The 27221-nt window shown below is 41.3% G+C and overlaps 1 protein-coding gene and 1 pseudogene across 1 annotated transcript in view; both read left to right on the forward strand.

The window, feature by feature from the left end:
* The window catches only part of PAPSS1 (3'-phosphoadenosine 5'-phosphosulfate synthase 1), a 105235-nt gene that overhangs the window by 14703 nt on the left and 63311 nt on the right, over nucleotides 1-27221 (forward strand). The window contains exons 3-5 of the mRNA XM_025921420.2: nucleotides 6111-6346; nucleotides 12055-12193; nucleotides 16581-16699. Coding sequence (XP_025777205.1) covers nucleotides 6111-6346; nucleotides 12055-12193; nucleotides 16581-16699 — 494 coding nt within the window. The remainder of the gene's footprint in view (nucleotides 1-6110; nucleotides 6347-12054; nucleotides 12194-16580; nucleotides 16700-27221) is intronic.
* Nucleotides 1924-6078, forward strand: LOC147581829 (cytochrome b-c1 complex subunit 7 pseudogene; annotated as a pseudogene).

Below are 27221 nucleotides of genomic sequence, written 5' to 3' on the forward strand. Positions count from 1 at the left end.
TCTTGGGGCACCTGGGTGGCTCAGTCGGTTGAGCACCTGACTTAGGCTCGGGTCATGATCTTGTGGTTTGTGAGTTCAAGCCCCACATTGGGCTCACTGCTGTCAGCACTGAGCCTCCTTCAGATCCTCTGTCCCTTTCTGTCTGCCCCTCCCCTACTTGTGCTATCTCAAAAATAAACATATAAGAATGACGGATTCTTTCACTTCTAGTAATTGTATTTAAAATTTTGTATTTAATTGTAAATTAAATTTAATTTAAAAATATTTAATTGTATTTAAAATTAACCACCAAAATTTTATACCTATTTACTCTCCTACCAACAGTGTGGGAGAGGGTCCATTTCCAAGTGTCTTTTCATCAACATGGATATTACGAATCCTTAAAATTTTTGCTGATGGGTGAAAAGCAGCATTCCTATTTTCTGTGTGTATGCGTTTTTAAAAATTTTTTTTCATGTTTATTTATTTTTGAGAGAGAGAGAGAGTGTGTGTGAGTGCATGAGCAGGGGAGGGGCAGAGAGAGAGGGAGACACAGAATCTGAACCAGGCTCCAGGCTCTGAGCACAGAGCCCGATGTGGGGCTCGAACCCACGAACCGCGAGATCATGACCTGAGCCGAAGTGGGATGCTCAACCTACTGAGCCACCCAGGCACCCCCTGTGTGTGTGTTTTTAATTACATGCTTCAATTGTAGACAAGTCTAATTGTTTCTGTAGGAAAGACCCTGTCCTCACATTCTTCTCATCTCCTCATTCTTAAGTTTAGGTTGTTGTTAAATTGTTACTTTTCCATTGTCTACGTTCGTAACACATTCTGTTCTCAAATCTTAAATTTTCATGATTGTTTTTTGTTTGAGCTCTGTAAGTAAGTTGATTCTATATCCACCAGTTCATCATCAGTCCTTTTATTATGGTGTGTCCACTCATGAGCTCTCTCTTTGGGTCTAGTTTTAAGTGTTTGTGTTCTGTTGTTGTTTCTATAAGATAGTCCTCCATTGGATTTTGAATTCCCTGAGATTTCTTTTTTTAATGTTTATTTTTGAGAGAGGAGGAGAGAGTGTGCGCACATGTGTGAGTGGGGGAGGGGCAGAGAGAGGGAGAGAGACAATCTGAAGCAGGCTCCGAGCTGTCAGTGCAGAGCCGGACATTGGGCTCAAACTCTGGAACCATGAGATCATGACCTGAGCCGAAGTCAGATGCTTAACTGACTGAGCCACCCAGGCAGCCCTGAATTTCCTGACTTTTTATGTTTGAGAATGTCTGCCTGTCTTTTACGATGATTTGGCTAGATAAAATATATATTTGGTTCATACTATGTTTTGGAATTCTTAAAGCATTACTCCATTTTAATCTGGTATTAAATGATGTGAAGAAGTGTGAGACTACTTTGATTTTTTTTTTTTTTTCTTTTTAGGCGGTTTCCTTTTTCATCTGGAAGCCTGAAAAATTGTTTCTTTTCCTATATTTTCTTTTAGCAGTTTTACCTTTCTCATTTAGGCCCTTTATCCATCTGTAGTTGATTTTTGTGTGTATATGAGGGAGTGGTCTATTTTCTTTTTTTTCCATGCGGATAATCAGTTGTCTCAACAGCATACATTGATGAAGGGGCATCCTTTTTTTTTTTTTCCCCTCAGTGCCAACTGTGTTATGTCAGGTTTCCACCTAGGTGTGAATTTGTTTCTGGGCTCTCTGATCTATTCTTCTGGTCTGTTCCTCTGTGATTGCCACACTATCTTACTATATATTTATAAGTCTTGAAATCCAGTGGAATAAGTCCTCTTACCTTATTCTTCATCAGGACTATCTTGACTGTTTTTTGGTGGTGGGGCAGGGGGGCTCTTTGCTTTATTGTATAAACTTTGTGATTGGTTTAACTCTAAAATTTGATAGGGATTTAGTTTGGGATTCCATTGTATCTAAAAGTCAATTTGGGGAAAATTGATCTTTAGAATATTGGGTAATCCTTTTCTTGAGTGTGGCATATTCCATTTATCTTACCACTAATGATGCTTATAAATACTGTTTTTCAGATTTTTTGGTGCTTTATGGTCTAGTATGTAATCAGTTTTCATAAATATATATTTGAAGAGAACATCAGGGTGCCTGTGTGGCTAAGTTGGTTAAGTGTCCAACTTCAGCTCAGGTCGTGATCTCACAGTCTGAGTTTGAGCCCCATGTCAGGCTCTGTGCTGACAGCTCAGAGCCTGGAGCCTGCTTCAGATTCTGTGCCTCCCTCTCTCTCTGCTCCTCCTCTGCTCATGCCCTGTCTCTCCCTGTGTCTCAAAAATAAGTAAACTTAAAAAAATTTTTTTTGAAAAGAACACCTATTCCCCCGATACGTGCAATGTTTTTAGATATGCTCATTAGATCAAGCTTGTTAATTATGTTGTCAAATCTTCTATAGCCTTTGCTGTTTTTTTTTTTTTGACAATATTTTTGGAAATGGAAGTAAAGATTTCTTTTTCTGTTTTTTTTTCTTTTTGAGAAAGTGCACAGCGGGGGAGGGGCAGATAGAGAGGGGGACGGGATTTGAAGCGGCACTGTGCTGACAGCAGCGAGCCCAGCGTGGGGCTCGAACTCAAGAACCCCAAGATCATGACCTGAGCCAAAGTTGGCTGCTAAAACCGACTGAGCCACCCAGGTGCCCCGGAAGTAAAGATTTCTTTCTTTTTCTCACAATTCAGTAGTTTAATCAGGATCTGTTGGGGTACTGAGTGGGTTGTCATTTTCCTGGAACATAGTTTGCTTTTTCTCAGATTGTACTCCAGATAAACTTTCTTTTATATTTCTACGTTGGTTGGCGTACTAGTTTACCAGGGCTAGTGTACTAGGAGACCCAGACAACTACACCTCTGCCAACCTCCTAAGTACTCCACCACACATTAAGCCTGAGTGATGTTTCCTGTTCGCATACGCAATTCTCGGATCCATCTCCAATAACCTAGGAAGGGTCTTAGCCCTAATTCTCTCCATCCTAGTTCTAACAAATCACATCAAAACAACAGGGAGGCTTCCAACAGCGGAAATTTATTCTCTCACCATTCTGGAGGCTGGGAGTCTGAGATGAATGTTTTGGTAGGGTTGGTTCCTTCTGGAGACCCTGAGGGAGAGTCTGCTGCAGGCCTCTCTCCTAGCTGCCGGAGGTTGCTGGCAGTCCTTGGCCTGCTTTGGTTTGTAGATGCAGTGCTCTGTCTCCTGCTTTCGTCTTCACATGGCCCTGTCACAGTGACACCAGTCGCTGGATTTAGTGCCCATCCTGGTACTGTATGACCTTGTTTTAATTTAATTACATCCACAAAAACCCTATTTACCACTAAGGTCCCATTCTGAGGTTCCAGATGTGTATGAATTGGAGATGGGGGATTATTCAATCTCATACATTTGGTTTCTTTTCTTCAGGTATACACATTTTCCTTACCTAAGTTTTGGATTATCTGTCTTGTAATTATCTGCTAATTTTCTCTAACTGCTTTAGCTTTTTGTCTTTTTGTCTGTGTTCACTGTAATTTCAACGAAACTTCCTGTGTCAGTAACTAAAATTTTCAGTAGTCTATTCTTACTTTGTTTCAAACTATGTATATGTATGTATGTGTGTGTGTGTGTATATATATATATATATATAATATATATGTGTGTATAAATAGGTACTTTTATTATGATTTAGGTTGTTTTGTGTAAAAAGTCTAAGATTTCCGGTTTCAGCGTTTTTTTTTTTTCTTTCTGATGCTTAGTGTCCAACTGGTGGTTAAAAACAATAAAAAACAGAAAACTGTTTTTCCTGTTTCTCCCCGTCTCCATCTCTTTTTTCTAGTTATTGTCTCTGTGTAAGAGATTAGCCAAGATCTAGTGGTGTAAAACAGCCATTTTAATTCACTTCCCATTTTGTGGGTAAGGACTTCCGGAGGGCTCAGCTGGGCGGTTTGCCCTGATGTCTGGCTTGGTTGCAGTTCTCTGAAGGCTCACCTGGCTGGCGTCCGTGATCACGAACTCACTTGATGCCGCTTGTCAGCCGGGAGCTTAGCTGGCTGAAACACTTGCTAGTGATCTCTTGAGCATGGTGGCCTCAGGGTATTAATAGTGGGCTTCTCTCAAACGGAGTGTCCAGGTAGCATTTTCTGACCCAGCCTCAGAAGTCACACATTGTCGTTTTCACTACATCCTTTTGGCAACAGGCGAGTCCTAAGGCTAGCCCAGATTCAAGAGTAGAGAATTAGACTCTGCCTTATTGACGTGACAGTGACAATGTCACATTGTCAAATAGTTTGCAGGGTCGGAAATTCTGTTGTGGGCATCTTTGGAAAATATCTGCTATGCTCATTAATACAATTTTAATTTAATTTTATTTATTTAATAATATCTAATTTTTAATATTTAATTTTAATATTTAATATTATTTGTTTTATTTAATACAATTTTTTAATATAAAACTAATACAGGTTTTTAATGTATAAAGCAACTAATGCTATTAATCCTCCTTTTTTTTTTTTTTTTTTTTTTAGTTTATTTATTTATTTTGAGAGAGAGAGAGACCACATGCATGGGCGCACATGTGAGAGAAGGGCAAAGAAAGAATCCCAGGCAGGGTCCAGGCTCTGAGCTGTCAGCACAGAGCCCGACTTATGAACCGTGAAATCATGACCTGAGCTGAAGTCAGACACTTAACCGTCTGAGCCACCCAGGTGCCTCAACACCATTGATTCTCTTAACATATCAATTGTACCTTCATAATGTCTTTCAGGGGAATCCATACATGATTATCTCTTGCCTCGTAACCACCTTAGTTATGAATTCTGTAATTACATACTCAGCAAGATGGCACGTGTTTCTGCATGAATGTATGCTTTCCTTTTCCTTCTTGTTGTTTAGTGAATAAACATCATTGATACAGGAAGGTGAGTTGAAATGAGGATATTCTTTCAAGGTTAATTTAAATTGGACTCCCAGATACTTTTATCTATGGTTGTCTCTGAGAGGTATTCATCCTAGGATATAGAGATAGCTTCATTTGTCCTTTTTCTTCCCTCACCAGAAATAATTTGGGCATGTAACTCAGTTTTTAAGTTGGCATGCAGCTCTGGAGTAGTGTTAACAGGAGGACAAAGTGCATATCTGAAATGGAGTGATTTCTAGGATGCCTTTGGGCACAGACAGGAATTATTAAAAACAAATACTTGAGCATACAGCGCTGCAGTCTTGGGTAAAATGGCCAGCAGGCCTGCTGTTGCGCGTCAGGCCGGTGGCCAGAGGGTATTTGAAAATGGTGTTACAATGCTGCAGGGTTCAATAAACTGGGGTTAATGTGAGGTGTTACCATTTATGAACATGATGATATGAAAGAGGCCATAAAGCTTCCTGAGAACCTGTATAATGACAGCTTGTTTTGCATTCAGAGAGCAGTGGACCTGACCATAAGGCTACCTATCTTGCCTAAAGAGCAGTGGACAAAATATGAGCAGGATAAATTTTACTTTGCACCATATCTGAACGAAGTTATTTGGGAAAGAAAAGAGAAGAATGGGCAAAGAAATAATCACGGAGTTTAAGCTGGTGGTTGTAGCTGCCCTGAAACATTTTTTAGGAGTTGGATAAACCAGGGGCACCTGGGTGGCTTAGTCGGTTAAGTGTCTGATTTCAGCTCAGGTCATGGTCTTTCAGTTCGTGAGTTCGAGCCCCATGTCAGGCTCTGTGCTGACAGTTCGGAGCTTGGAGCCTGCTTCGGATTCTGAGTCTCCCTCTCTCTCTGACCCTCCCCTGCTCACGCTTTGTCCCTGTCTCTCAAGAATAAATAAAACATTAAAAAAAGTTAAAAAAAAACCAAAAAACAAAGAAGTTGGGTAAACCTGAAGTGTACAATTCAGAACTATTTGAACTGCAAATGTACTACTTTACGTGAATGTCTATTTATTTAAAAAACATAAATGCTTACTTTATTTAAACTATAGATGTTTTTGTAGCTAAGATCTAAATCTTGTAGAGAAATGTGGGATAAATGTTACTGAGGGATTGCTATGTGTAATGAGTGTTATGAAGCCAGTGATTTAAATTCTTTGTTACTAAGTGGTCTCCTAACATTGCATATGAAATGAATGTGCTTGGACTATTGAATTTTAGGCTTGTCTGGAGCAGGAAAGACCACAGTGAGCATGGCTCTGGAGGAGTACTTGGTTTGCCACGGTATCCCATGCTACACTTTGGATGGTGACAACATCCGTCAAGGCCTCAATAAAAATCTTGGCTTTAGTCCTGAAGACAGAGAAGAGAATGTTCGACGCATTGCAGAAGTTGCTAAGCTGTTTGCAGATGCTGGCTTAGTGTGCATCACAAGTTTTATATCCCCTTATACTCAGGTATGTAGCTTTTGTACCATTGCTGTTCTGACATCATCGAGTGAGATGGCCTCAGGCAAAACAAGTAATTGAAACGCTCATGTATGCTTCGAAGCTAAATTCAAATTAAAATAATTAACCTACAACACTTTTGTGCTGGGACTTTCTGAGTAAATTCCATTTTAATAAAACCTGTTATGACTGCCCCTGCCTCCCAAAGTATAACCAAACTTGTTGACCTCAAGCCAGTGGCCACATTATTTCAAGCTTGACTTTTCAACTCAATAAATGTATAATGAATACTCAATGTGTGTCAGACACCCAGGGAAAGTCTTAAGTTTCTTAACATGTGCCTGACCATGGCTTCTTTGCTCACAGACAGAAGCACTCTCCTCTTTCATCACATTCCTCCTCTTATTTTAGCACTAATTCACTGTTTTGTAGTTCTCTTAAAAAATCATGTCATTTCTCACGTGAGATTTTTGTTTCCCCACCTGGAAGGCACTCTTCTCCTTTGATCGATCCTTCTCTTCTTGCCATCAGTGGACTCCTGTTCGTGCTTTCAGGCTCAGGTTAGGCATCTCCTCCTCCTGAGTGCCTTCCCTTTCTCCCTCAGCCTTTGCCTTTGTGGGGTACCTGTCTTTGGTGCCCTTGTTATTGTGCCCTAACCCTTTGTTTTATTACAAATGCTAGTTCATTGGTTGGCGGTGGTAATAGTGGCAGCAGTCATAGTGGTGATGGTGGTGGTGGTGGTGGTGGTGGTAATGAAAATAATAGCAGCTAACATTTATTAAACGCCAGCTGTATACCATGAATGAACTCACGTAGTTCTTATCACCCAATGAAGAAGGCAGAGTAGTAATGAAAATAATAGCTAACATTTATTAAACGCCAGCTGTATACCATGAATGAACTCACTTAGTTCTTATCACCCAATGAAGAAGGCAGAGATGAGGAAAAAGGTGTAAATTACCCAGGGTCACTGTACATGGTAGAGCAAGGCACCCAGACAATGTCATTGGAATCCATATACCTACTCACCACGCTTTATTGCCTCTAACCCCCACTGGTTCCTTGAAGGCTGAAACTACATCTTCTTTATCTTTATAATCTTGATGCCAAGCCCAGCTTCTGGAATACAGTAGATATTTAGTGTTTGTTAAATGACAGCATCGTACAGATGTGAAAGAGCAGGTGAATTACTATGTGGTTAAAAGCAGGGACTTTGGAGCCAGAAACAATGGGTTGGAATCTCACCTCTGCCTGTTATGACCTTGGCCAGTTGAGTTGACCTTCCTAAGCTCAGATAATGCCTACCTCTCAGTGTTGTTCTGAGGATTAGGTAAATCATGCATTCAAAGCTTTCAGCATGGTGCCTGGTGTGTACTAAGTATTGAGTAAATATAAATAATAGCACAATTCTAGTGTTGTATCATGAATTTGGATGGTTACATAGACTTTTTTTTTTAAAGCCAAAATAAAACATGAACTGTAAGAGTTACAGGTAAGTATCAGATGGAGTGTTAATTGTAAAGATTCACTTAACTGAACCATGGCAGGAGTCCTAAAGGGTCCTGTGAGGACTAAGTACTTTTCATTTGCCTGAAACATTGGGATCAGCATCAATACATCCGTTTAAAGTATACTGGATCATGAAGTGTGTAAGACAATGATAGTTGTTTGAGTTCTTGAATCCTTGATATAAACAGTTTCATCGTAATGTAACAACTGATATTCTTGCACATTCTGGAAATCTTTGCAACTCTTAGAAGAGGAGAAAGTAACGTGATTTGGAGAGCTGTCAGCTGGATTTCTAAAAGTATGTACTGATCTGCTTTTTGGCCCCCTTGTTTCCATAGTACGGAGCGAAATTTGTTGCTCTCACTTCTAAAAGCACAGAGAGTGAGGTTTGGACTGTGCTTAGGTCATGTCAAAATCTGTGATATTTGCATCAAACCATATGATACAGGATATGTGTATTATTCTATGTCACCATTGAACTTGGGCATCTTGGTTCTGAAAATAAACCTGATAGTTACTAGCCAGTCTGGTGGGATCATAGAGATGTGAACAGTTACAATATGTTGAAGCAGGTGATTAGGTAAATGTATATGAGAGGTGCTGTGGAAGAATCGCAGAGGAGATGATGCCTGAAATGAGTGATGGAGGATGAATCAGAGCATACTATTGAGACCAGAGGGAGAAAGCTATTTTAACAGAGACGTAGTACAGTGTTTGCAGCAGCATGGAAATGTGGGGGAGTCTGGTCTTTTGGGGAACTGTAGGTACTTTGTTACGACTGCCGTGCAGGGTGAATGTGAGGGGAGATGAAGCTAGAGCTATTCGCAGAGGTTCGATGATGAACCTTGACTACTCAGGACTTTGCCCCATAGGGCAAAACTTGACAGTTTGAGATTGTTCTAAGGAACGCTGTCTCTGGGTTTGCATTTTAGTAAGGTCACCTTTGAAGCTTGGAATGAGAGTGGTCTGGAGATAGGAGACTGGTGAGGAGGCTTTCAGAGTGAATTCAAACAGCAACAATGGGAATGGAAAAGATGGGGCCTATTTGAGGGCTCTTAAGCCTGTAGCATCGGTAGGACTTGGTGCCTGCTTGATTGTTGAATTTGGGGTGAGCACGAATGATGGTTCTTTCTGAATAGAAGATGGTATGTTTGAGTTAGAAAATACAGGAGGGGATGGGAGGAGATGACTATTTCATTTTAGGTGGGTTAGGTTTGAAATCCTAGTAGAGTAAGCAGGTCATTGGAAAATTGGTTCTCAGAAAAGCTGTGTAGAATTGAGATAGATTTAGGAATCACTAACTTTGTTAATTAAAACCCAGTCGAAGTTGAGTATATATAGAGTATATAGAAGAGTTGTATAGAATGGGAAGAGAGCCGTGGACAGAAACTTGGAAATACATTCATACAAAAGGACAGTTAGGATCAGTTAAGGTCACATCTTAATCATTCTACCACATGCTGTGGTTATTATAGCTAATGAAAGATATATCAGAATAAGATCTATGATAGGTATATAGCAGGTATTCTGAGAAGCCAGAGGAATCAAGGGCCCTCCGTCAGCCTGGGCATGCAGGTTGGGCTTCCTGGAGGATGTCAGCACAGAACTGTGCTATGAGGAGAACGTGCTTTAGCCAGAAGAGAGGGGTGGAGGGTTTTGAGCAGGGAGGGTGGCTAAGGCCTAAGGTCCAAACACCTGGTAACAGCCAGGTGTTAATTATTAATAGACTATCTAGCGTAAGACTGAGAAGGGTGGGGCCAGGTATAGAACACCTGATGCCTCTCCCTGAGAAGCCTGGGTTTTACCCTGATGGTGGTAGGGAATCTCTGAAAAGTTAGCCACATGGTTGAATTTGCATCCTCTGCTATTCTAGGGACAGTGTTAGGGTATGGCTTTGAGCAGATCAAAGCTAAAAGCCAGCAGACTGATTAAAAGCATGTTTTTGCAGTTGACCAGGAATGAGGTTGAACTTGGGAGTAGGGAAGACGTGCAGACTGGGTTGGTGTAATAGAGGCAAAATCTGAAGGACTTCGTGGCAGAAGGCAGAGGGGGTGGGGTGTGGAACGAAGGGAAGGAACCAGAACAACTCTTGGGATTCTGGGTGAATAGTGCTGTCATCCTTGATTTGGGCAGTATAGGCAGGGATGTCAGCTGGGGAGAAAAGAGGGTGGATGCCATTATGGACATACTAAGTTTGAGGTGCCCGTGAGATCTCCAGGTGGGTATATTTAGGAGGAGGTTGGAAAGGTGTGTTTACTTCCAGGAGAGAGGGTAGGGCTCAGGCTGAAGCATTAGTGTATATGTATGTTGTAGTCGACACTGTGAAGGCTGCTGAGGAAAGTGCTCAAGGACTGACTTCATGTGAGCAGTGGGCTCCTAATGGGCTGTGGGCAACACCAGTGTCGAAGGGATGGGGAAGTAGGAGGAGCCGTGGGAGCCTGCATAGGAATGATTAGGAAATAGCGTCACTGGAATATATAGAGTTAGTAGTGTGAACAGCAGCAGAAAGTCCTGTAATTCAAAGGCTGAAGAGTACTTATGATTAAGGGATTTTTGTGTGATTTGTTCACTTTTTTTTTTAATGTTGATGTATTTTGAAAGAGTATAAGCATGTTCAAGAGTGGGGGAGGGGCAGAGAGAGACTCTTAAGCAGGTTTCTGGCTGTCAGCGCAGAGCTGGATGCGGGGCTTGAACCCACAAACTGTGAGCTCATGACCTGAGCTGAAATCAAGAGTCAAACACTCAACCTACTGAGCCACCCAGGCGCCCTAGTTCACTTTTTTTAAAAACGTTTATATGAGAGAGAGCGTGTGCGCACATGCACAAGAGAGCCCAAGCAGGGAAGGGGCAGAGAGAGAGGAGGAGGAGAGAGGTTCTGAAGCAGGCTCCCTGCTAACAGCAGCAAGGCAGATGTGGGGCTTGAACATCCAACTGTGAGATCATGACTTGAGCCGAAGTTGGACGCTCAACCGACTGTGCCACCCAGATGCCCCCGCAGTTCTCTTGTTTTTAATGGATAAGTGACTTGTTGCCAGGGGAAAAGGCTGGCAGAGAAGGAAGAGGATTTCAGATGGAGGGGGGAAATGGATTGAGGAAGGTCCATTAGAGGGGTGGCTCTGGGATTCAAAGGGAGGAAGGAGTAGCAGGAGTGAGGGAGACAAAGGTTGCTGGGCATGTGGATACATTTATATGGCTAAGAGGAGATTGAGAGCATTCGTGCCTGCGGATCTTCGTTTTGAAATGCGGAAGAGGAGGGGCGCCTGGGTGGCGCAGTCCGTTAAGCGTCCGACTTCAGCCAGGTCACGATCTCGCGGTCCGTGAGTTCGAGCCCCGCGTCAGGCTCTGGGCTGATGGCTCGGAGCCTGGAGCCTGTTTCCGATTCTGTGTCTCCCTCTCTCTTTGCCCCTCCCCCGTTCATGCTCTGTCTCTCTCTGTCCCAAAAATAAATAAACGTTGAAATGCGGAAGAGGAGAGTAGTGACAGTGGAAGTAGGGGCCATAAGAAATGTGAATGGTAAAATGAGCTGTGTGGGGATAGAGTGGCGGGAGTTGCAGGGCTGGCTTTGGAAATGTTGGCACTGCTTGTGTCTAGCATATGAATGTGGAGTTGGCCTTGAGTATGGAAAGATGAGTGGATCTTAAGGGGGAAACAGTTTTAGCTTAGACAGAAAGAAGAGGTTGACTTAGGAAACTGTTCCGGAGCAGTGAAGGTGATTACCAGAGAGTTGGGGGGTTCGGGGCAGGACAGAAAAGTAAAGTTTTGGGAGTGCTAGAGATGAGAAGTGGTCGCAGGACCTTGTATTTGGCAAGGAGATAAACCACCTTGAGGACTCTGAATGGACTCAGGCTCAGGCTAAGATTGAACATGTTATGAGAGGCCTGATGGCACCTGCATTCAGGCTGGGCTTTGACTGTGGTTCCCTGTAAAATTTAGGTGAAAGTTTTTACAGGGCATCTGTTGTTTTCCCTCCTGGAACTCCCCAATATCTTGGATTTTTAGAATATCAAATTTTAAAATCGTTATGAAGAAATAGTTTCTTGGGTTAAATTTTTTTTGTTTATATTTTAAAATATAAATTAAGTTTTGTCTAATATTTAATTTTCCACTGCCTCAGCTGATAAAGCACTTTTACTCATCCTTGATCATTTAGAGTACCTTTGATTCGTATGAGCACCTTTTATTATGTTTCTCTACATCTTTTTTCTAAGGATCGCAACAATGCAAGGCAAATTCATGAGGGTGCAAGTTTACCGTTTTTTGAAGTATTTGTTGATGCTCCTCTGCATGTTTGTGAACAGAGGGATGTTAAAGGACTCTACAAAAAAGCACGGGCTGGAGAAATTAAAGGTAAGTTTCCCTTTGCTTGCATTTTTTTTAAGACTTTATTTTTAAATAATCTCTACACCCAGTGTGGGGTTCACATGCAACCCCGAGATCAAGGGCTGCATGTTCTACTGACTGAGCCAACCAGGCGCCCCTTTGCATACTTTATCTTGCCATGTCTGAGACTGATCATCTTTGCTAAGAGATTGGGAATATTCAAACAACTTGGAGCTCCTTGAGAAGAAAAAGTGGGTCTTAATACTATGCTCTTGTGTCTCTGAAGCCTACCAGCAGTACCTGGCACCGTGTGTAATACTCAGTGGGAATGGTTGGTCAGGTTGGAATCCTCCCAAGACAGAGTTTTAGAAGGTTGGGACTTCTGGGGCTGTTGGAAACCTACTTGGTATAATTAGGTGCATTAGACTGCATAGCAATTGCTAGCTGCTGCCACTTCTGCTTTTTGTTCCAATGAAAATGAAGGAAATTCCATAGATCATGGGAATTGTAAACATTTTGAAAGCAAAACCAGTGCCTTGTTCTTATTTATATCATGGTGTGGAATGGTCCCTTATTCATTCGGTGTACATTTGTTTAATTAGGTTGAATTAATATATCTCTGATTCCATCAAAATGAAGATACCTTGATTTTAAAAATTTTTATGCTTTGCTCCTAAAGTTACAACTACGATGAACATTTGGACATAGGAGACATTTAGAACCTGTCTGATGTGACCTTTGATACCAATTATATTAATCTTCTAGGTATCGTTTAACATTAGTTCTGTTCTATTATTGTTAACAACAGAGGACGTGCCGGGGATTGATTACTCAGCGCTGTGTAGGGATCAATGATTCATGCAGGTAACTGCTGCCTTCCCAATAGGGAGTATAATAGCCTGGGACTATCACAGGAGCTCTGTGAATTCAAGATTTTGTCACTCAGCTTCTGGTTCTGCATAGCAAAAGGTGGAACAGGAAGGACTATGCCGTTATTCTGGGCTCTTCTACATTTGGACCTGGGGATGCTTAACCAGTTGGGGCAAGTGTGGGGCAAGTTCCACCTGCTGTGGTGAAACCTGGTTCCTTAGGCAAGGCTGGCATTCAGTTGTGCCACCAGGGAAACTCAGTTTCACCCATGAAGCCTGTGCTTTCTTGACTCAAAGAGAACAGGTTGCCTGACCTGAATAACTGACAACATTAGGAGGGAAACCAGTTCAGCTCTTCATCATCTGTGTCCGCCTGTCCCTGTCGATGGCCACTTTTCACTTCAGTTTCTCAAAATACAGATTTGGCAAAGAGAAGCAAAATGATGTGTCTGGGATCTTGAAATCTAAATCTTATTTTAATTTTAGTTGGCTTTGTTTTTGCAAGGATGGATTGGTGAGGGAGGTAGATTTGTCTCTGGCTGGAGTAAACTACTTTTGAACAGGGATAACATCTTGAATATTTTTGTATCATTAGAGTTACACACATAGTAAATGCTTATTGGATAGATTAGAAGATAGAGTGGAAATTGGATGTTCAACACACATTGATCAATGCTACCTGTTTGCAAGCTGTGTGTTTGCTGCTGAGATGCAAAGATGAGTAAGACCACATGCAAAATACCTTGAGTTATTTGTAATTTGCATTCTATATTTGGGAGTGTGTTTGTAGTAGCTTAGTTTTCTCTGTGTTACTTATTTACTTTCTTGACTGTTTTCTGTCTATTCCTCTCGGTAGACATTAATAAAATGTTCCTTAGATTAAAATATATGTGTTAGAGTCCCCGATTGTAGAGTTGTATGTATGTACACATGTATGTATGTATTTATTTAGAGCCCCACGCATGAGTGGGGGAGGGGGGGGAGAGAGAGAGAGAGAGAGAGAGAGAGAGAATCTCAGCCTCCATGTTCGGCATGGAGCTTGACATGGGGCTCCATCCTGTGACTCTGAGATCATGACCTGAGCTGAAATCAAGAGGTGGATGATCAACCAACCAAGCCACCCGGGCACCCCTGGAGTTGTTAGTATTTAAAAACCGTGTACTGGGGCGCCTGGGTGGCTCAGTCAGTTAAGCGTCCGACTTCGGCTCAGGTCACGATCTCACAGTTCGTGAGTTCGAGCCCCGCGTCGGGCTCTGTGCTGACAGCTCAGAGCCTGGAGCCTGTTTCAGATTCTGTGTCTCCCTCTCTCTGACCCTCCCCCGTTCATGCTCTGCCTCTCTCTGTCTCAAAAATAAATAAACGTTAAAAAAAAAAAAGTTAAAAACCGTTTACTCATTGTCAGGATGGTAAATGCTGTTTCAGAGTTGTGATGGTAAATGTTCAAGGACAGAAGAGATTGTATACATTCAGCAGACCTCAGGCTTTTAGAGGGCTTTTTGTAACACTATAACTATCCCTGTGTCAGCCATTCTAATGATTATTTTCATGATTACTGCTCAAGTAGTTGTTATTTACTTAAATATAAATGTTTTGCTTAAGCATACATTTATTATAATCATTTATGGGATAAATTAGCTAGAAAGAGAATTCCTGGGCTTTTAAAATAAGACAAATCTTCTAACACAGTGGTTTTCAGGCTTTGCTGCACAATAGCATTATTTGAGTGAAGTTTTAAAAATCCTATGCCAAGCCCAAATCAGAATCTAATGCAGGTGGGACCTGGCGATTGCATTGTTTAGCTGCATTTGAGAATTAGAGCTTAAGAACTAGTGTTTTAACCAGAATTATTTTTCCCTAGCTATTCTATTGTGACTCACCACTAAATACTATTAGGAATATTGGTAATGCAGAAATCTCTTCTTGGATTCAGGTCTTCATGTGATACTTAGAAACATGAAATAGAAGAAAACAAGTGGGCTGTAGACTTGTCTATTACATTTTAGAACTCTTGGTGACTGCACCTCTTAATAGTAATTTATTTTATTTTATTTTGTTTTATTTTATTTTACTTTATTATATTTTATTTCAGTTATTTTTTTTAAGGAGATAGAGGTTTATTGAATATGCTGCAATGGGGTGGTTGGCATGACAGCAGAGAAGAGGCTGTCAATAGTAATGATTTTAACTTTTTTTTTTTTAATGTTTGTTTATTTTTGTGAGAGAGAGACAGAGCATGAACGGGGGAGGGGCAGAGAGAGAGGGAGACACAGAATCCGAAGCAGGTTCCAGGCTCTGAGCAGTCAGCACAGAACCTGACGCGAGGCTCAAACTCACGAGCTGTGAGATCATGACCTGAGCTGAAGTCGGATGCTCAACCGACTGAGCCACCCAGGTGCCCCAATAGTAATGATTTTAAAGTAATGTTTACCATTTTAACCCGAAGGTTGACCTAAGCACTTCAAGGCAGACAAGCCTTAAATGACTTCTGTAGGGGGTCGTGTCAAGGGTGTAAGATAGGAACAGCATATCTTCAGCTCAGCTAGCCCATTCTTGGGAATCATCCTGTATTCTTTCTCTTTGGCAATTACATGGTAACATATTTAAAGGGGAAATCTAAATAGTGGTTGACACATAAACTGATTATGTTTGATTGTAGAATGTATTTTGTGATGTGACAGGATTAGCTCCCTTAGTTACGTTTTGCTTAAGCTAATAGTGGTTACTTTGTCTTGAACACTTAGTCCTGGTAGCAGAAGCAGCCTTCAGAGCTTCAGTTTGGCTGTAGATAATCCTTGTGAATATAATGCACAGATTAACTTGGTGTCAGTGTTTGCATTGAGAGGAAAAAAAACCTCATCTAGTTTGGTTTATGACTAGGGTTTAAGTACTGTATTCTGTCTTCCTGTGGAGACATTGAGGTGCCCTGGATCACTTGGTATTTATTCCTATTTATTCATAGGCAGTTTGGGCATTTAGTTAAAAGAAAAAAGGTGACAGAAGAAGTTATAGTCAATCCTCATTATTTGAGGATTCCATATTTGCAAGTTTTCCTACCTGCTAAAATTTTTAACCCCCCACATGAGTACTCATGGTGCTTAGGCAGTCACTTGTGGACACACACAAAGTGGCAAAAATTTTAGTCCTCCCACCCGAGTACACGTTCCCAGCTGAAGTTGAACAAAGTGACACCCAGCCTTCCTGTTTAGCTTTCATACTGTAAAGAAGTGTCAAAAAGAATCTGGTGATGACTGAGCCTTGCAGGAAGCTGACCCCATGTTTCCCCTAGGGGCCAGTGGTTTCAGTAGTCACTCACTTAGTGTCCGTGGCAACTTTGTTGAACTGTGAGTGAGAATTACCTGTACATGTTTAAAGGAGAAACAAAAGTTTAATCAGAAGTCTTCTCCCAAGGAAGAAGTTTCAATACTATAACCTTGTAACTCAGAAGGGTTAGTGTAAATGTGAACTTCACCATAGCAGAGACTTGCACCAAAGAAACAAGCTTGTTTTAATTTCTACCCCCTTCAATGCTCTGGTACCTTTTGTAGGTTTCACTGGAATCGATTCTGAGTATGAAAAACCAGAGGCTCCAGAATTGGTGCTGAAAACAGACTCCTGTGATGTGAACGACTGTGTCCAGCAGGTTGTGGAACTTCTACAGGAACGGGTAAGGGAAGGTCAAAGAGAGAATCATCAGAATAAATAATATTCATCTCGTGATCTTCCCCCGCCAAAAACAAAACAAAACAAAAAAACAGGTGATGCTAATATGTAGTATATGGTGCTGACAGTTTTCTGAGAGTGTACGTCCCTGTGTTAGGTGTTGTGGGGGCCCCAGTGTATACAGTATGAAATACGTTGGTCAACGTGAACCATAGGAGGCTTGGGAGCCAAAAAATCTTTTATTTTACCAGTAGTTTTACCACACAAATACCTAATAGAGAATATTCAGCCTTGATTATTTAGCTCTACAACTTGGTATTATTGTATTTTTTTTTTTTTTTATTTAATGTTTATTCGTTTTTGAGAGACAGAGACAACGTGTGAGTGGGGGAGGGGCAGAGAAAGGGAGGCACAGAATCCGAAACAGGCTCTAGGCTCTGAGCTATCAGCACAGAGCCTGATGTGGGGCTCGAACCCACAAACCATGAGATCATGACCTGAGCTGAAGTTGGATGCACAACTGACTGAGCCACTCAGGCGCCCTGACGTTATTGTACATAATGCAGGTAACTTTTCCTAGACATTTAGCGAGTGCCCAGATCTTAGCCTGTGCGACATGATGATACCCTTATGGTTGAGTTTTAGGAAGGGAAAGGTTCTAGGACATAAAGATCTTTCTTTGGTTCCGGAGCATGTAGAAGCATAAAGAGGCTGGCTATTTTCCCAAGGACTCAAGCCATTTATTAGATACATGATTCTCTCAGAGTTTAGTGCAGTCTCCCTAATTAGAAATTCTTTTTTTTTTAATTCTTTTTTTTGTAATTCTTTTTTTATTTTAATTTATTTGAGAGAGACAGAGACAGAGTGAGCGGGGGAGGGAAAGACAGAGAGAGAGAGGGAATCCCAAACAGGTTCTGCGCTGCCAGAGCAGAGCCCGATGGTGGGCTTGAACCCATGAAATGGTAAGATCATGACCTGAGTTGAAACTGAGAGTCAGATGCTCAACTGACTGAGCCAACCAGGTGCCCCCTAGAAATTCTTTTTCTTTCTTTCCCTGTTCCTTTCTTCACGCTTCCATGGGCCCAGTGGAGGGTCATGCACTTAACTCAGGGAGGACCTGGCCTTTGGGTGGGCGTCAGTTGTTACTCTTTCTCCTAGTCATGGTGTCCCCACCTTTGCTGCCTAGTGCTGTGCAGGAACTCCTGTTTAGTGGTACACAGACAACAATGCATTGTTGTGCCCCATTCTGTTTTAACTGTGGCCTGGGGCATCTGAACCCCCTCTTGATGTTTCAGATCTTATTACCATAATCCTCTGTCATCTAGTATTTCTTACTGGATGTATTAGACATCAACTTAAAAACATTACCTGTGTCTGGATATATTATAGATGTTTGGCCTTAGAATTGTTTTCACATTATAAAATATCTGCCAGATAATTTACCTGGAACTCCCGAATGTATTTCCCTAAATGTTTTCGCCAAATGAGTAGAAATAATGTGAATGTGTAATGGCACTGCTCCGATGTTTTTCTCCGTATGTATTGGCGTACAGTCTGCAGGCTCACGAGACCCCATCCTGGGAGGTTTTCTGTGCTTCGTCTTTCTGCTGTCTGGGTTTCCTGTTAATCGGCTTCTGAGCTCTGCTGCTGGTCCTGCTGCTGTGCCTCTGGCTTCCCTCTTCATTATCCATTCTTTCATCGTCAGCAGTCAGACGTCTGTCAGAAGCTCACTACTTATTTTGTCACAGTCCTAAGCACTGGCAATACAAAGATTAATCAGCCATGTCTCTGTCCTTGAGGGATTTACACTGTCGGTGATGGAAGTGGGGATAAGAGGGTGCAGCTGCTAGAGGCGTGTTAGAAACATGGTTTCAGTGTGCACAGAGCATTCTGGGAGGCACACAAGAATGAGTTTGGAAAGGCTTTATTCCAGATCTTTCTCACCTGTTCGTTTTTAAAAGATTTTTTTGGGTGCCTGGGTGGCTCGGTTGAGCACCCAACTTCGGCTCAGGTCATGGTCTCATGGTTTGTGAATTTGAGCCCTTCGTCGGGCTCACTGCTGTCAGCACAGAGGCTGCTTCGGATCCTCTGTCTCCTTCCCTCTCTGCCTCTCTCTCTCCTGCTCACGCTCTCTCTCTCAAAAATAAACATTAAAAAAAATAAAAGATATTTTCACTGGGCATAGTATTCCGAGTTGACGGGTTTTGTCCCTTTTAGTACTTTAAAGATGATGTTCTATGTTCTGTGGTCCTCTGCATTGCTTCTGATGAGAAGTTCATTTCTTGGCTCCTCTCCTTGTAATGTTTCCTTTTATTTCCGCTTGGATTCAAGATTTTCTCTTACTCCTTAGTTTTTAGCAGTTTGAGTATGTTTGAGCAGTTTGAGCAGTTTTAGGTTTTTTTTCTTTCAGTTTAGAGTTCTTTGACTTGTTCTTTTATTACTTTCTGAAAACTCTTTTTGGCCACTATCTCTTCAAATATTTCTTTTGCCCTGTTCTTTCTCTTTTTCCTGGGATTCCAGTTAGACATATGTTAGGCAATGTAATACTGTCCCACAGCGTTTATGTGCTCTGTGCTTTCATTCTTTTTATGTTAATTTGTCAGCTTTAATAATTTTTACTCTCTTATTTTCAAGTGTAGTCATTCCTCTGTTGTATCCAGTATATTGACACTTAGAATTATTAAACTTCGATAATCATTACAGAAATTATATCATAATTTGGCTCTTTTTTGATTTTTTTATTTTAGAGAGAGCAAACGAGTGGGGGAGAGGGGCAGAGGGAGAGAGAGAATCTTAAGCAGGCTCTATGCTCAGCACAGAGCAGAGCTTGATCCCGTGAACTGTGAGATCATGACCTGAGCTGAAATCAAGCGTCAGATGCTTGACAGAGCCACTGAGGTGTCCCTCTAGTCAGTGATTCTGAATTGTTTTATAGAACCTCAGGGAAATACACATTGATACTCTCATATATAATGTAGGGGGCTCATGAATCTCTGAAGCCATTTTAGGGACTCCAGTTAAAACCAGGCAGTTCAGATACTTATATGGGGCTATTAAACTTAGCGTGTGATGGGTGCTGTGTCATCTCCCTTCTGTCTTTACTTTCATTCCTAACCACTTCTTTGAGGCCCTACATAGAATAGCATCCTTTGGGTTTGACCCTTCACCTACATAGAGGCTTTTTTTTTCTTTTTCTGTAGTGAGCGGGTGATTTTGTTGTTTTTTAAAACTATTTTGAGAAAATTTTACAACTTTTCTGTAAATGTAAAAGAGTACAGAGAGTTCCTTATATCCTTCACCCAGTTTCCTATTGTTTTCATACTTTACATGACTATAGAACATTTCTCAAAACTAAGAAATTGACCCTGGTAAGATACTGTAAACTACATGACAAATTTACTTGTATTTCACAGGTTTTTCCACTAAGGTCCTGTCCTGTACTAGGATTTGATCCAGGATCTCACCCTGTGTTTAGTGTTAAATTGGGTTTTAATCATGATTCTGTGAAATGAAAACACAGACTTCAGGTAGTGCCTGTCATGCCCAGGACTTTTGCAGTTCCCCCATCCCCAGTAGTTAAAAATTGAGGGTAAACTGCCCCCGTATGATTTTCAGCTTGTACTACCTGATATTTCCTTAACTGGTCACCCCATCTCCAGTTTGATATGCCTTTTAAAGATTAAAAAAAATTTTTTTTCTAATGTTTATTTTTGAGAGAGAGAGAGTGAGCTTGTGTGAGTGGGGTAGGGGCAGAGAGAGGGCGACAGAGGATCCGAAACAGGCTCTGAACAGACAGTAGGGAGCCTGATGCGGGTCTTGAACTCATGAACTGTGAGATCATGACCTGAGCTGAAGTCAGACACCCAACCAACTGAGCCACCCAGGCGCCCCTGATATGCCTTCTCTTCCATCCTGTATCATTCACAGAGTCATCTTTCTAAAGTGTAGTCTAGGTTTTGTTTTGTTTTGTTTTTTTTACTCTAAAGAATTTACTGATTTTCCCACGGTTTATAGAGTTAAGGTGATCTGTGTTCAAGGTTCTCCACAGTTTGGTTTCAAGCTACGTATTTTCTTATTATTGTCCTTATGTATTTATTCTGCCACAGTATTATTACTGTTTTTTTCTTGGTGCTGTTGCTTGCTTTAGTGTCTGTGGCTTTAATTAAAGACTTGCTTCCAATGTGTTTGCCCCTAATCAATAATTATACTAATTGTTCTTCTTTATAGATGGTAGTTAGTCTATGTTGTACCTGCTAGACAGTCGATGATTGGACAGTTTCATTCTGTCTAGGTAAAAAAAACTAACATTTACTGAGTATCTAAGGGTCATATGTGTGGGACTTTGTGTCTTTTATTTATTAATATATTTAAATGTTTATATTAGTGCACACACGCTTTCATGCAGGGGAGGGGCAGAGAGAGAGGGGACAGAGGATCTGAAGCGGGCTTTGTGCTGACAGCAGAGAGCCCTATTTGGGGCTATAACTCACGAACCATGAGATCATGACCTGAGCTGAAGTCAGAAGCTTGACCTACTGAGCCACCCAGGCACCCTGCTTTGTATCTTTTAAAATATTTGTTTTGATTGTTAGAATCTGGGTGGAAGTGACCTTTCTCCTAGTTTAGCTTTCAGCTACTTCTCACTTGACTGTGATGTGACAGTTTCCCAAGTGGTCTTTGTGCTGAGTATTTTGTGTAAGTACTCTGGTTTTATTCAATACAGTAAATCCCTGAGGTGTTTTAGAGATACTAAGTAATTCGCTTATGGACATATTGTATTTTATACCTAGGATTCTGGGTGTATGAATTCCTAGGATTCATTTCCATTTGCCTCTGGCTTTTACTTTCAACAGTGTTCTCATCATACCTAAAGTGCAGTGTAATTAAATCTATAACCAGAAAAGTGTTCTGGTTATATTAGTTTAAGATGGGGAAATTTTCTCTTGAAAAATTATTTATTTGTTATTTTTTAGAGAGAGAAGGAGTATGCAAGTAGGGAGTATGCAAGTATGCAATAAGGGAGGGGCCAAGGATGGGGAGGGGAGACAGGGAGGGGAGAGAGAGAGAGAGAGAGAAGGAGAGAGAGAGAGAATCCCAAGCAGGCTCCATGCTCAGTGCAGGGCTCGATGCAGGGCTTGATCCCATGACCCTGGGATCATGACCTGAGCTGAAATCAAAAGTCAGATGCCCAACTGACTGAGCCACCCAGGTGCCCCATGAAAAAATTTTTATTTTTATCCTAAAGCTCAGTGGTGACAGAAGAAATGCAAATGGCTTCTTAATGCAATTGCTTTCTTTTGGTATCACCCTCATTTGGGGAAAAGATAGGACTTCACTTCTCATTAAAAGTGTGTATTTCTGTGTTTTACCTGGTTGAACCTGTTAATTTAAAATTTTTTTAATGTTTGTTTCTTTTTGAGAGAGAGCACACATGGGGGAGGGACAGAGAGAGGGAGAGAAAGTATCGCAAGCAGGCTCTGCACTGTCCTTCCATATGGGGCTTGAACTCACAAACCACAAGATCATGACCTGACCTGAAATCAAGAGTCGGATGCTTAACCGATGGAGCCACCCAGGCACCCCGATTCTGTTAGTTAATTTAACATATACTTAGCGTCTTACGTAGTAGGTACTGTTGTAAAGCACTGGGGATGTGGCATTGTATTAAACGGTAAAAATTCTGCCTCATGGATCTTAATTTTTGGTTTTAATTACCATTATTTATAGTTGTAGACTAGAACGTATAAATTCATTTTTTCTTTTATTAGCATGATGTAGAATTTATGAATGTAGTTGAGGGAAGAAATACACACCCGTACATGACTACTTCTGTTCTGACACTTATTCTCCTTTGATTGTTCCCCCCCCCCCCCACAAAGTTGAACCTCAGACGAACATTAGGGCATATGGGTAAACCAGTAAGCACCTGACGTTCAGCTTGGAGTTGATGGTTGGTGATGCAAGGAGTCCATTTGCCTGCTGCACCCTGATGGCAAGGGAACTCCGTGTGGTCTGCACCTTCCGAAGCAGATCCTCCCTGGTGGTCCAGGGTGGCACATGCAGCACAACCTCATTGTCATCACAGAGGCATTTGTGGGGTTTTCCAGAGGTGGCTCATGGGAGGTCAGGGTAGGGCTGGTTGCACAAATCTAGGCTGGGAAGTGAAGGGGATGACAATGTCGAGTGCTGTGCTGAGAGCAAGGAGTGAGGATATGAAGTTAGAGGTTGTGCACTAACCAGCATTATTCGTATGAATAGAATTGTGTGCACTAGAAGGGAAAGTGGCAGGCAAAGATAGAAGTCCAAGAGAATTCCCACATAGGCAAGGCCTTCAGTAGTTGTTCTGGTAGCATTAATACATTTGATGTTGGGGGCGCCTGGGTGGCTCAGTCACTTAAGCATCTGACTCTTGGTTTTGGCTAAGGTCATGATCTCACAGTTCTTGGGTTCGAGCTCCTGCATTGGCTTTGAGCTGGCAGCATGGAGCCTACTTGGGATTCTCTCTCTCCCCTTCTCTCTGTTCCTCCCCCGACTCATGCTGTCTCTTCCTCTCTCAAAATAAAATTAAAAAATGGGGCGCCTGGGTGGCGCAGTCGGTTAAGCGTCCGACTTCAGCCAGGTCACGATCTCGCGGTCCGTGAGTTCGAGCCCCGCGTCAGGCTCTGGGCTGATGGCTCGGAGCCTGGAGCCTGTTTCCGATTCTGTGTCTCCCTCTCTCTCTGCCCCTCCCCCGTTCATGCTCTGTCTCTCTCTGTCCCAAAAATAAATAAACGTTGAAAAAAAAATTTTTTTTTAAATTAAAAAAAAATACATGTAATGTTATATCAAAACTCTGAGAAGTAGGTTATAATTATTCTCATTTTACTGATGCGGAAACAAGTCAGAGAAGTGAAGCTGTTTGTCCCAGGACGGGGGCGGGGCGGGGGGTAGAGTCAGATTTGAACACGGTGTGTTGGATTCTGCGATCCAAGAGCCCATTCTTCTCCCAACTGCCTTGCCTTTTATCTGGATTCTTTCCATTTCTCGTTTGTGTCTGAAGTATCAGTCTTTTCTGTGGGTCTTTTTCACATTCCTTGACCATTTTTTTTTTTCCCTAAGCATAGTTGGGAATGAGAACTTGAGAGTATTGGGTCTTAGAAGGAGTTCATATTTTTTAGCCTACTTTCAGACTACTTCAGAGCAGATCAGAGGCAGCACTGTCTGAATTGGAAGGAATGTTGACCTTGTTAAGACGTAAATTGCTTGTGCCTGTCTCTGATTAGTGTGAAATGCCTATTCCACGTAGTGTGAAATAACAAGTGATTGTCAGTTACCTAATTTAACTTGGAAAGCTGGGGCACATTGTGCCAGATGAATTACGATTTACTTATGTCCTGACACCTAAATCTAAATAGTAAATGAGTGGCTTGGGTTATTAAGCCATAGAAGAAAATCTTATTTCTAAAATAATAAAGCTAAGTACATTTTGTTTCTTTTTCGGGTTCCTCAGTTTGTTAGATTTTTGAGGTTGGTTTGTCTTATTCTCTTACCAACTAATCGTGGAATTCTCTGACACCAACTGGGTGTCTAGCAATTCGATTCTGTTCTCACACTAACTGTCCAGAGTTATTTTGGACACTGCAGGTGAAGGGCTCCGTCTCACAAGACTGCCTTCACTTCAGATGCCAGCTGCAAACAGACACCTACATTTCTGCCTGACTGACTGTACATTCAGGGGTTACCCAGACCCCCTATCCCCTGGTTGAATAATTCAGCTCACAGAACTTAGGAAAGCACTTTACTTACCATTACCAGTTTATTATAAAGGATACAACTCAGGAAGAGCCAAATGGAAGAGATGTATAGGGCAGGGTATGGGGCAGGGAGAGCCGTGGTGCTTCCATGCCCTTTGTGGGCATGTTGTCACCAACTCAGAACCTCTCTTAATCTAACCGTTAGGGCTTTTATGGAGGTTCCATCACATAGCCGTGATTAAGTCTTTGGCCACTGGTGACTGAACTCAGTTTCCGGCCTCTTCCCCAGCCCAGAGTTCTGGGGACAGAATTGAAAGTTCCAACGCTCTAATCTAAGTATGGTGTGGTCTTTTTTGAGGACCCCCTTAGCCTGGAATCATCACATTATCATATCAAACACACTTTCCAGTTAGGAGATTCCATGAATTTTAAGGACTCTGTGCCAGGAACCAGGGACAAAACCCAAATATATAGTTCCCATTGTAATATATGGCAGACTTTTTTTTTTTAATGTTTATTTTTTGAGAGAGGGGGAGACAGAGCATGAGTGGGGGAGGTGCAGAGAGAGAGAGAGAGATTGAGAGAGAGGGAATCTAAAGCAGGTTTCAGGCTCTGAGCTGTCAGCACAGAGCTCGACACGGGGCTTGAACTCACAGACTGTGAGATCATGACCATGACCTGAGCCAAAGTCGGATGCTCAACTGACTGAGCCACCCAGGCGCCCCCATGGCAGACTTTTTATTGGAGCAGAGAGGGATAGCATGGTTGCGGCTTTCTAGACGATCCAGCTGTTTGAGAAGTGCTGTCTCCATGATAGCTAGCAAAGGAATTTTTCTATCTGATGCTTGGTATTGCTTTGGAGAGACTCTCCCGAAATGAATTCTACCAGGTATTGTTTCTTTAACGTTCTTTGAGATATGGCACTGGTTTCGCTGTCCAAGAAAAATTTGTTTTTAATGTTCTGTACAAGGGGTATTTTAGGATGATGGGTATTTTGATCAGCATAATGTTGTATATTCTCAGTCGTCCCTGGATTGTCTTATTTCTCTTTCTGTCTGGTCTTTGTACTATAATTGGAATAAGGAAATGTGTTCGTTTATATAAATACTTCATTTCTCAAGCGTTTGGTCAGAGCATCTTTATTTTCTTAATGTGCTTCTGTTGGTGTATCTTCACATTTTATTCAAGAAAGTAGAAGACACTGAAAAATGCTGAGGATTTTGGATTTAAGTTTCTTCCCCAAACCCTTGAATGGTCACTAGATGGCCTGCTGGGATTGCATTTAACTTGGTGTGTTATGACATAAGGAAGTAGGATTCTTGCTGCTGGTTTTAATCTAAAGTGATATTTTAAATACTGTTTTTAAATCTGCTAGGAACTCTAGATTTACTAGTGCTATAAATTATTTAAAGGTTTGTCTTTTTATGAAATGGTGGTTTAGTGCTCTAAATGGATTTTATACTGCACATAAAAACCTGACTTCACAGCTCAGTTTTAAAGTGTTGCCAGAATGTCGTTTGGTGTTCATGCTTTGGATGCATGTAGTTTAGATAATAGAAATTTAATAGTTACATAAAATATGAATGAGCTGTAGTGTTCAAGTCTGTTGAGCAGATTTGGCTGAAGAAAAAAGTGCAGAAAATACTTAAAGGCAAAACTTAGAATGTGGAATCACAATGTTTATTAAGGTGTTCACAGTTCTTTAGGAAGATTAAAAAGAGAAGGCAAGATTACTACTATTTTCAGGTAGTGAATGTTCTGTCTGCCAGTTTCCAGATAAAAGCAAACAATTGTTCTTTTGAACAAAGATTACAGATACAGTGTGTTAGCTCTTAGATTGTGTTTAGTCAAGCAAAAAAAAAAAAAAAAAAAACCACTTTTGAATACCCATGTAATAGTTTAGAATTAAGTTAATATTTAAACATTCATAATATTTCAATATTTCTAGATCTAGGTGATTCCTGGTAGCATGTGAATTAATGACCCCCTACTGAAGAGCTTCCCCTGTATTCCCTTTATCCTTAAAAGCTGGGTGACTGTGGTGCTCTTAAGATTGGACGCGAGGGGTTTAGGTATATAAACTCTTGCTCGTGGCCTGGCTTGTGGTCTATTTTTGTTTTAGAGGAAATTCCCTGCAATAAAAAGTTTTCTGTGTACAAGGCGAAGAAGAACACATTGTTTCCTAACAGCTGACTGTGTTTCTGGAAATCCTAATGAATCCCAAATAGAATGGATAGCTCATGTGGCTGGGACTTCACGTTATGTTGTCCAGATATCTTGTCTCACTTTGAGGTGGTTTTGCTCCTTTTAGATGTTTGGCAGTGGTTTTGGAAACTGAAAAGATTTGTCAGTAGAATGTGCTAGAAACTGGCTGTGTCTACATTTCAAAAATTCTTTTTGTATTCCTCGTAGAGTGTTCTCTTCTCTCTACACATAGAATCTATATAGAACTTGCATTCTTTGAGCAAATGTTCCATGTTTCTTTTGATTCGTGCTGTTATGTTTGTGCTGATTCAAAAAATATTCACTTGATGTATTTTTTTTTTTTTTTATTTTGGAAGGGAAAAACGGTAGCAACCTCTTGAATTTTTTTTGACTTTAGTTAAGCATTGGAAGAATTTTGTACTTAAGTTGGGAGGCTAAATTCATTTAAAAATATTGCTGGACGTGAATTTTGAAAAGGGAACAGTTATGGGTAATGCTTATAATGAAAAAAATGATTCAAAATGAAAAAAAATTCTCCTTTCTTGAAAGGAAAGTGATTATTATAGCCTCCATGTCCATGCATATAAT

This window comes from Puma concolor, chromosome B1, assembly GCF_028749965.1.
Source record: "Puma concolor isolate L17-30 chromosome B1, mPumCon1.1.hap2, whole genome shotgun sequence".
Lineage (NCBI taxonomy): Eukaryota > Metazoa > Chordata > Mammalia > Carnivora > Felidae > Puma > Puma concolor.